A 12,020-nucleotide genomic window follows, 5' to 3' on the forward strand; every position below is an offset into this window, starting at 1 on the left:
AGTTGTCATTGGGTCTATAAGAGAATGTATACTCACATATACAGAGTTGTCATTGGGTCTATAAGAGAATGTATACTCACATCTACAGGGTTGTCATTGCGAACTGTGAATAGCATGCTTCGCTCTTCCCCTTTCCCTAGTGTACCGAAATTCATCCTATGCTTCTCTGCGCCATGGGGAATAAACTGAAAAAAACCATGAAGACCTGTCTCATCAGAAGATAGGGTCAAACCTCGGGAATTTCTGCAATTAACTTCATGGAGAATCAAGCAATTATTATGTGCCTATTAGACATTGTTTATTTTTAGGTGTTATCAGAGGTGGACAACACTGAATATTTCCGATAATGGCACTAATGAAAAGCATGTAAATAGCAGGTGAGTGGGATAAAAAAGTCAGATGCATATTCTACAGATTTGATATTATTTTAACATGACATTGTCTAGGCAACATTCACCTCAAGCTTGCCATTATAGCAAATAAGTGGGATGAGAAAGTCAAATGCATATTCTACAGATTTGTTATTATTTTAACATGACATTGTCTAGCCAATGATCACCGTAAGCTTGCCCTTATAAATAGCAGGTGAGTGGGATAAAAAAGTCAGATGCATATTCTACAGATTTGATATTATTTTAACATGACGTGGGCTGGGTAATATTCACCTTAAGCTCGCCATTATAGCAGACGAGTGGGATGCGAAAGTCAGACGCATATTTTAAACATTTATTTTAATTTTAACACAACGTAATATTCACCTTAAGCTTGCCATTATAGCAGACGAGTGGGATGAGAAAGTCAGACGCATATTTTAAACATTTATTTTAATTTTAACACAACGTAATATTCACCTTAAGCTTGCCATTATAGCAGATGAGTGGGATGCGAAAGTCAGACGCATATTTTAAACATTTATTTTTATTTTAACACAACGTAATATTCACCTTAAGCTTGCCATTATAGCAGATGAGTGGGATGAGAAAATCCGACGCATTTGTGTACAGGCGTATGTTCGTACTGAAGCTGAACTCTGTGCTGTTCGGATGAAAGTCGAGGCTGAACAGTGAGCGCGTCTGCTGCGGTGCAATGCTCGAATCTGGCGCAAAGCTGAGCACCTGCAACATCCAAACCCGCAATGTACTTACGTACATATAAAATAACTTACATACAAATGTAAGTTAAGTATAAAGTTATTGTGTACCAAAGTATACCTACATATCAAATTGCATATATAAGTTAAATATATATATGTACAAGTATGTATAGTAATGGCTGTAACATGTTTGTAACATACCTGGAAATAACGAAATCATTAAAAAAATATATTAAAAAAATTATCCAAACCCGCAGCGATAACGATGCAATTCTAATGAAATATCTATTTCTAACGATAAACAGAGTAGATGACAGTAATTGGAAGACCCGCAGCACTAACGATCGAATTCTAACAGCAATGATTCTAACATGCTGAAATTCTAACAGTAGATGACAGCAATTGTTTGTGGTACTAGTGAGACTAGGTTATAATTTTTCCGAGGCAAATGAGTACGAAACTTTAATCGTACACTGTAATTATAGTACTAACTGTAACCATAATAATTAATAATAATATTAATTAGTCGTCCTTCAGGACGCCCCTAATCTTTCATAGGGGTTTTGGTTGCGCATGTAGTAGGAGACACAGGGCACTACTTCATATGTTCATGCAATTTTCCACACTCTATCTCTTTTTGCTGAGTGCTAAGCATGAAGTATAATAATTAAACTGTATTTTAATTTAGTGCAAAATAGCTAGGTATAGTTCCAGACGTATCAAGAATAACGATTGATAGACGGTGGTTTATCACGCATCATGTTGACGGCAATTGATCGGAGTTTCAGAATTGACCATTCGTTGCGCTAAACCGATCGGTGACCAATCACAATCAGTCAATGTCACGTTAAATGTAAATTATCTCGCCTACTAATGACGACTGTGAATCCTAATCAGGTTTCATCCGTTCTTTTTCCATCGGCAAATATTTTTAACGTTTTCTGTAATCGATTTTAATCGATCGCTACAGACGATAAATTATCGATCACGATCGTGGCTACGGTTACAGATGCTGAGCGATCGTCGGGTGCGTGCGTTACTCACGCTGAAATGTCGCGTGACCTCCGGTGGGATGGTGACGTTGAAGACTTGCAATGTGAAGTTGAACGTGTTTGTGAGGAGAATGTCGCGCACCGACTGCACGGGCGAAGCCTTGCCGACGAAAAACTCTGTGCTGTTGTGTTCGTGTACCAACGACCTGTGTGCAAAGAAATAGGCAATAGATTGATAGATATCAAGAATAGAAAGATAAAAAATATAAAAAGATAAAAGATATATAAAGATAGATAAATAGATAGATAGATAGATAGATAGATAGATAGATAAAAGATAGATAGATAAAAATAGATAAAAGATATATAAAAAGATAAAAGATAGAATAATATTGATAGACTCCTGATACTACTTTAGTTATCCATTATCCATACTATACTGTTATTATTATGTTGTGTTCATGTATCAACGACCTGTGTCTAAAGAAGTAGGCATTATCTATACTATACTATTATTATCCATACTATTATAATTATGTTGTGTTCGTGTATCAACGACCTGTGTCTAAAGAAGTAGGCATTATCTATACTATACTATTATTATCCATACTATTATAATTTACTTCTTTAGTTAATCTTGGACGTAGATATTGCTTGCGGTGACACGCGCAGAAAAACACGCGAGAACACACAAGATTGACTGAGCTTAATTTAAACGATTTTCTAACACCAATCACAACAATAGCAAATTTCCCACCACCATAGCCTCCATTGGGAGACCTTCCACACCTGAAACATAGAATTCCAGTCTTTTCAGGTTTCCCACGACCCACACGAAGCCTGTCGATTCATCGAGCGTTAAATCCGATAGAGACTTCAATCGGAGTGTCAACAGATAGTTTCGTGCACTGTGTTCGTTTACTCACCCATGCAGGACGTTAGCCGAATATGGCACGGTCAGCTTGTAGTTACTATTCTTCGTCCGCACTTGTATCTTCCCCGACCACTGTTTCGGACTGACGGCCTTTGAAGCTGCGCACGAAACAAACACATGGCGTAAATCTGGTGTGCGTGTCCCACAGGGGTTTTAAATGTCTCATATGGTTCTCCGTCGATAAAACAAATAAAAAAATGAAAACACCAAAACAAACCAACTAAAACAGTCTTTTGCTTGTTTTTGCTATGCAAATCGGTCTCGGCATTTGTAAAGGTCAAACCGGTGTTAGGGGTTACCTCAACAAAAAGGACAACTGCCTATAAATAACACTTTTGGCTTTTCTATTGAACAGACAAGAAGACCATGGTAACTGATCGTTACCACTCTGTAATTCATCGTCTGCTTACAATTGCTGAACATGAAAGCTACAGAATATCCCTTTCCCAATATGAAGTTTTAAAGTTGCTTAACCTCACAGCTAAATGCATACATAGACCTACTGTGAGCTCGTCTATGTTGCAAAAATTCACTAGAACTCATTTTTATTGCTTCTTTCATAACATTTCTTCTCAAAATCTAAACGAAATTACTTCTCTTACGAAAGTAGCACTACAGAGATGATTATTGTTTATACATCCGGGACACAGCGGAGCGATCATTAACAGTTCTTTTCTATGATAAAACAAGTTATAATTCATTATTATATATGTTTATTCAGTACACAATTGTGAAATTTGTTTAAATATATCGTTATCTACATTACATATGCAATCACGAAACAAATATAGTGTTTTCGTTCCATGAACTATTTGCGCTATGGCGTATGGATACTATTTTGCGTTATCTGGCATTTCGTACAAATAACTTGCATCTGACAGTGTTGTCAAAATAGTCAATTTCGGAGCACATTTCTGGCCCAATTAGAACATTTCGTGATGTTTGCACACTGCACGTATGCTCACAGTAGGTCTATATAGGCCTTTTGTTGCGAGGTCTATCCGTTTTAACGTGAGCATGTTGTCAGTCACGCAATGTGAAAGAACATTAAACTAGAAATTAACATAAAAATGACTTGGATATCTAGTAAAGCTTAATTATGCCTGCTGCTAATTAAACCTAATGTAGATTATTAGTCTAAATATTACAAAAAGAGTATCAGAATATAATGATAAAACTCAGATAATGTCAGTTACTAATTAATTCCTTTTTATTCATCTTCCCTCCATTCTTCCATTCAATTAGTATTTACACATGTTGAGCTTGTCCAGCGTGGCATTTAAACTCACTGATATACTGTTAACAATCTGTAAAGACTGAACAAAGAAATGCTGAAAATAAATCCCCTCCTAAACCCCACGTCGTCATAAACGTCATAATTTCTCTCGCTAAAGCATTCCCTGGAAAAGGTCGACAGGTATTATCGTCGCTTTGAGAGCTGTGTGAATGTCAGGAAGCTAGCAAGAAGGCTTCGCTCATCACTTCCCCGGTGAAGCACCCTTTCTCTATTAAACTCACAAACGTGCCGAACAGAAACCGGTGCAAAGATGGTTATCATTAAAATATTAATTAGCTCTTGATTACAGTCGAGATTAAAAAGCCGAGGCTCGATAAGAAAACCGTACTTTCTACTGCGCACTTCATTCAGAAAACTAAGCGGCATGGCACGGCGTTTTTTGTTTCTCCAATACTAGCAGCTGGACTCCATCCTGAAGGCTGGCAGGAAGCATGCTCAATATCATGCTACTGACCCAGTTCTCCCGCAAACACCGAGCAGCTGCGTGTGTGTGTGTAGTCACAACGTGCATTCGTTTATTCCCGCTACCAACAATTCGATGAATCCAAGCGAGTGAGAGAGGAAGAGCGATGGAGACAGGGTGTGCGTGTGTGTGTGTGGAAGGGGGGTGCATGTGTGGTGGGGTGTGTGGTGGGTGTGGGTGGGGTGCATGTGTGTGTGTGGAGGGGTGCGGTAGTGTGGTGGGTGGGGTGTGTGGTGGTGGTGGGTGGGGTGTGTGTGGTGGTGTGTGTGGTGGTGTGTGGTGGTGTGTCGTCGTGCGTGCGTGCGTGCGTGTGCGCGTGCGCATGTATGTGGGTGCGTGCGTGTGCGCGCATGCGTGTATATAAGCGAGAGAAGGATGAGGTATAGAGAGAGTGCATCCATCCACCTCTAAAATAATTACACAACTTACCACATCTATACAAAGCACTTCCTTCACGCAGAATTCGTAAAACGTGCTGCTTACCGGTGAATGTGATGAAGGCAACTGTAGTGAAGCGTGTTATGTCAGAGCTAAGCTTTATCGGTCGAAACTCTATCTGTATGGCGGGATTCGGTGGGCTGCTCTCTATATTCTGCAAGACAGAAAGCAAAAGTTTGAACGAGAAACTCCGCAAGCTAATCCCGCAGAGTGAAAAAAAGGCCGGTGAGCCTTCAATCTCTAACATGACACTTTCGGGCGGCTGTTGATGAACAAGCCAACATTTTTCTGAATAAAACATGTACAGCATTTAGGAACTGAAATATATGAGAGAAAGACATGATAACACATGGAGATGGTGAAGCTGCTACATCCGGAAAGCCGGTCCACAATCTGCAAGCTATCATGGTGTTGACATCACACCATGCATTAGGCCAACACACCATTAATCACATTGTGGTGGCATAGTGATGAAATTCCAATACATATATGGCCTGATAAATCAAACAGACGGAATCTTTAAGACAGTGCTTTGTGTGAAACCATTTAAAATTATATAGCTGAAACAGTAAACCAAGAGCAGAACGCATTTACGAGTTAAAGCAAATTTTACGACTAATTAATCTAATATGAAGACCGTTTCCATTAATATCAATATTTTATAAGATGATCCATCTAACCTTAGCTACAAAGACAATCGGGGAAATTAACCAACATTTCTATACACTAAAACAGACAGTATGAACGAGTTATCACCAGCCACCCCCCCCCCTATTCTGATGAAAAGGTTCTCATCTACAGGGTATGATGTTCGTACTGATATGTGATGATAGACTGATATGATACCGGTAACTAGATATAAATGATTCAGAAATAGCACACGTGTTAACTTACAGCTATTCCCACAACAACCTATTACACATGTAACAGCAATTTCAACTCGGAATGAAATTGAACAGGAGCCTGCATGGATCACTAGAGAGCGTAGTTTCACTGGGGTAGTTTATAGAATATAGGCGAAAATAACTGACGCCATCCCAGCAATAAATATTTTACCCATGAACGAATACTTTCGTCATACAGTAGTCCTATCAGGTTCTTCTAACTTTCTAACATTCTCTTGGTCTTAAAAGCCTCAAGCTAACCATGTTTAATGGGACAAATGCATACTTACAGGTGACTCTAGGTGCCTCGAGTGACCCCCTACATACATACACCTTGACATGTATACTACATACTAGATTAGACTACTACATACTAGATTAGATACTATACTACATACTAGACTAGACTAGACATACTACAGACATACTAGACAGACTACATACATACAGGAGTCTATCAATATTACTATAGACTCCTGATACATACACATAACACACAGTGATGGCACACAGCAGAGAGGAGCACCCTGCTTCCAACAGCAATACATCGATATAAATATATATAAATATATAATATATACAACAGTATCTTCACCACACACATGCACACTTACAGTGACGTGCACAGACTTGAGGCCAGAATTGATGAGGTTGAGTCGAAGGGTCTCCGGCGGATCATGGGTCCTCAGCGTGCCAAAGTCTAGCAGGCCAGCGTGAGCGTAGATGCCAGGAACTGCAACAGCACCGAAATGCAACCGTTATATATGAAACTTGCCAATGTTCAACGTTCAGCACCGTTTACTGGGGATACATTGATGATGGCCCAAGCGAATGTGACTGTGGGGAGGACTAGACAACAGAACATCTCCTAGACCCCTGTAGACCTGGATATCTTGAGGTTTCCAACCACCGTGCCAGGTCCTGTGTGCTGCAGTGGCTAGGTCGAGTGTAGTGTAGTGACCCGAGGAAGAAGGAGCGTTTACTAGTACAGCCACCGAAACCCGTAAACTTAACGTAAAATCCACCCATAAGGACCCACAGAGGAAACCCTATATATACGTAAGGTTCGACAGCTTTCTGCTTCATAGCAAAACGGGGGCATCTGTGTGCAGAGAGTGTTGTGGCATTTACAGAGATGTCCACAAGGAGGATGCATGAAATGCTTAACCCTCCTGTCCACAGGTTGTTGCCTTTCCCAGAAGGTCAAAGAAGCACACGTATGAACTCTAAACATTTCATTATTATAATAATTGTAACTACAACATTAACGAGTTAATGAGAACGAGTTAACCTCTGGTTTTTTCGAGTTAACGAGTTAAATTTAACGAGTAATTCTAGTTTATTAGCCCCACACGAGTCTATGCAAGTGTACCCTAACTGCAAGTACATTAACAGCTGAAGTCTAGTAGCCACAGGTGGTGGGGGCAATACTAACAAATATGTATTCGCGTGAATCTGTGCCAAATTTCAAACCCGGGCGACAAAAAATAGGGCAGCTACAACGCTCCCGCTATAACGCTGCCCCAGGCTTACACCACAGTGGACATGCGATATATAGGCTGTTTGATCTATACATCATGTGCATATATGAGCTTTCGGTTCTCCTTGACCCACGTTGCACAATCGGCATAGCAGCCGCGTGGTCGGTCGGCGTTGGCACGGTGTCCACGCCTCCACTTCGCGCGCCGAAAACATTCTGGGTTATATGTTTATTTCTTCTGCCATTCCCGTTACTATTTCGGTTTATCGTATATGGCCAGCGCTTGTTTACCCCCCCCCCCCCTGTAAGAGATATTATCAATAACTAGAACACACGCTTTAACAGCCAGCCTACAATCTGACCACTTATACGGATACTGCTATACGTGCAACTTGACTGCCCCTCGGGCATTCTGTACATATTTTTTATGGGAACATCAAAATGTTGCGAACGTGCAGGGTTCTCCAAGCTTTTTCATTATAGCATGGGGGTGCTGCCTTTACGGTCCTAGTTGCAAATCGCCGAAGGTGGTTTGCGTTCTAGGGGGGTCAGGGGGCTATGATATTTAGAGTGGCGAGTGCATTTTATGATGGCGAGGCTCGACGATAGCCTGGCAGGCCGCCAGGATATAAGCTCTTGGAGAACCCTGACGTGAACGCAATTTACGAAGATCACGTGAAAGTAGTAGATATGATACAAGCAGTTTCTGACACTATGGCTGCCTGCAGTAGATCACACCAACTAATAGCGTGCACACACTGTTAACTAACAAATAAAAGTTGAAACACCCAAGCTAAAACTAATCCATTTAGTTTTACAATATAAGTATTATAATTATAACTAAACTAACTATTACTATAACTAGGATTATCGCCATGTCTGTGAAGTAACGATAACTATAATTATAACTATAACTCCAACTTTACGTATATTCAACTATAACTATCTGCTAATGCGAGCTTATATAGCATAAACTCAGCTCACTGACCTTTGGTGACCTCTACCTCCATCGGCAGAATAAGATATTCATTCTCCTGCGATTTATTCGTCCGTATTCGAATGAACGCAGTATGGTTGTTCTCTTCTCGACCCATAAAATTCAACCGCATCACAGATTTTGTTTCATGTGGTCCGATTTCCTGGAGAAGCAAGTATTAGTATTAGTATTATTTTAAAGTCACATGCAAGTATTACTTTCATTTCTAGAATCTGCATACCAGACTATAGAGGTATGCAGCTAGCAGGGCCACACACCACATCGTACTACGACTCGTAGCTATATGGCATTAATATTTTAAATGAGACGGTGAACGAATATTACCAAGTGAATAAAATGATCAGTACATTGTATAATACCAGACTGTTTGCAGTGGTGGGGAAAAACAAAGCAGATTACCTTGTTCGGGAAAAAACGACATGTGTATAATATAATCCATACTTATTGAGCTATTACTATAATCAGGGTTGAATAATGACAAATTTATCGTTATTCATTCCTGCTATAATACCAGGCTTCTGGCGTGCCTGTGTTAATTGATTTTGATGTCAAAATGATGGTAAAAAAGCAAATTATACGAGATTACTTATTGTACTGAAGCTCAATGTTTATGCCTCAATCGTATCGAGCGAGCGTGCGTGCGTGCGTGCGTGAGTAATTTGTATGTGCGTATATTGCGGTGTGGGCACACAGCGACGTGCAGGTGTGCGTGTGTAATTATTTGCTCACGAATGCGTGTCTGACTGTTTGCACACACACACACATTTATGGTTGGTACATGCGTATGGTATGCATGGTATACACATGAGAATAGGCCTGCCTGCCTGCCTGCGCAGTTGCGTGCATGCGTGTGGATGCGTTCTGCGTTTCTTCATGCGCGTGCGTGCGTGCGTGCGTGCGTGCGTACGCGCGCGCTTTCATGGGGATGTGGTGAGTGTGCGCGTACGCACACGCGCACACGCACACGCTCACACACGTGTATCTATAGCTAGCTGTTGGTCTCAAATTCACGGAAACACTGTCCAAAGCCACGACCGTAGCGCGTCTGCATATTTTAATCAAACGCATTTAAACGTCTATCCGCTTTATTTAACGCAGCACGTGAAATACCGCAAAGGTAACCCGAAGGTAAAGCTTGTCAATGCATTCCATTCTCAACATTATCACGTAGCAAAAAGCCATTACATATCCTTTCACGTAAGAGCACGTAGCGAACAAGGAATCAATATGGCGACGAAGCGAACGTATGTGCGTGTCCTGCACTATTAATCATAATTTATTTACACTAAACACGGCGCGTCTACAACGCAGAGCCGAAATATAGCGATAACAGAAAGCAAAAATAAAGGAAATATAGCGAGAACAGAAAGCAAAAATAAAGGAAATATAGCGAGAACAGAAAGCAAAAATAAAGGAAATATAGCGAGAACAGAAAGCAAAAATAAAGGAAATATAGCAAAAAATCGCGAGAACAGCTAAAATCGGCGCGCGCGAAGATGCCATAGTGCGACCGTTCTTGCAAAAACCGAGATCTTGTTAAAGCCAGCACACTTACTGACGACCAACTTGTGTGTGCCCTAAATAGTGAAAAGACAAGGATCGAGAGCAGCTTACAGCAGATACTGACAAGGGTTCTACATAGGGAAGTAGTTATAGGTGCTTGCATGTGACGAGGCATGCCAGATACTAGATCGAATACCAAATCGAAACTAGATCGAATACTAGATCGAATACCATATCAAATACCACATCGAATATTAGATGGAATACTAGATCGAATACCAGATCGAATACTAGATGGAATACCAGATCGAATACTAGATCGAATACCACATCGAATATTAGATCGAATACTAGATCGAATACCAGATCGAATACCAAATCGAAACTAGATCGAATACTAGATCGAATACCATATCAAATACCACATCGAATATTAGATCGAATACTAGATCGAATACCATATCAAATACCACATCGAATATTAGATCGAATACTAGATGCTAGCTGCGAAGCTGTGGTGGAATATCATTGGATACATGCAATTAAAACCAACGCTGTTCAAAATCGAATAACAGTGTATTATTGTGCGAAGTGGCCAGGCAATAATAACCCTCCGGTAGTATAACGGCATTTGCAATACAGCGGATTCAACGGATTTTTTTCTGCAAAGGCTTATTCACTCGGTTACGGCAATAATACGTCAAGCTCTATTTATGTGACGTCATGCACCGCCTCACATTAAAGTCAAGCTAACGGAATATGACAGGTTAATGGCAAGGCAAATAAGAAATATAAATAAATAAATAAGAATAAGAATAAGAATAAAAAGAAATAAGATAGGACATTAAATTCACGAGAGCGTTGATGTGAATCTGTTAAGAACATGCACTGGTACCTGGTTATGGTTATATTATATCCATAATATCTATCACTTGTATACACATATGTATATATATCTTGTATTATACAAGCTGTCAAGTGAAAATTTCGCATGGTAGAGTATATATACCCTACAAAACTCATGATGAAGTTGTACCATGGTATTTGTACATTGTAATAACCATAGGTGTCGTAGAGTATACCGTGTAGCAGTAACAGTAGCAGTACATGCACCGATGTCCCCAGCTGTCACATATACTCACCCATAGATTTGTAGGACCCTCCTTCTCTCCCGTCGGTAACTCTAAGTGAAGATCGCCACCACTCGAATACATCTCCACCACCTACAAAAATATATACATTCAATTTAAAACCGAATATTTCACGACGAAAACGAACATTGAGTGTGTGTTGCACGGCTTCCCGCACAAACCAGCGGTAAGAACGCCAATACACCAAAGCATCATGCACGCTTTTTAACTGTCAAACATTCATAAATGCGCGCTGGTAAGAATTTATTGCACTCGCGTGGGTAAAAGATCTTTCTGAAATGCTTTTCCATTACTATAAACATGAGTGTGGTATTCCCCGCGGTGTTTTGCAATCTCTGTGCTGTCGTGGCAGCATCACTGTAATTTGACCGTCATTCTCATTTCCTCTAGGTAAAACCCATCAAATAATAAATGTAGAAGGGAAGCACTTAGCTTAACCCGACACATAATGACAAAATATCAGCATGCCGGGTTGAATTTCTGACGCTAGCACTTTATGCATGCACCACACACACCAAGAATCTGATCGAGAGCTACCAGAATGCAAGTTCTGTATTCAACTTCCATAATAAACACACGATAAAAATAAATTCAATTCTCTTCTATAATAATATAACCGGAAACACGAGTGGCAACAAACTCTGTTTGTAGATTATTTCCTAGTCCGTTGTTTTCAGCTTATGTGACCTTATTGACTTCATTCAGAGGAGAAGGCTAACCCGTATTCTCTCTCTCTCTCTCTCTCTCTCTCTCTCTCTCTCTCTCTCTCTCTCTCTCTCTCTCTCTCT

General features: G+C 40.2%; 1 protein-coding gene across 1 annotated transcript; it reads right to left on the bottom strand.

Moving 5' to 3' along the window:
- Positions 1-226: 226 nt before the first annotated feature.
- On the bottom strand, positions 227-11,799 carry LOC106821473 (transmembrane protein 131-like). The gene is made up of 9 exons (XM_014826297.1): positions 11,770-11,799; positions 11,224-11,304; positions 8,570-8,720; positions 6,716-6,834; positions 5,263-5,371; positions 3,012-3,117; positions 2,611-2,644; positions 945-1,115; positions 227-253 (listed from the first exon to the last, which is right to left on the bottom strand). Exons 1-9 carry the CDS (start codon positions 11,797-11,799, stop codon positions 227-229), a joined length of 828 nt encoding a protein of 275 aa, XP_014681783.1.
- Positions 11,800-12,020: the final 221 nt, after the last annotated feature.

This window comes from Priapulus caudatus, unplaced genomic scaffold (genome assembly GCF_000485595.1).
Source record: "Priapulus caudatus unplaced genomic scaffold, Priapulus_caudatus-5.0.1 Scaffold75, whole genome shotgun sequence".
In the NCBI taxonomy this organism is placed as follows: Eukaryota; Metazoa; Priapulida; class Priapulimorpha; order Priapulimorphida; family Priapulidae; genus Priapulus; species Priapulus caudatus.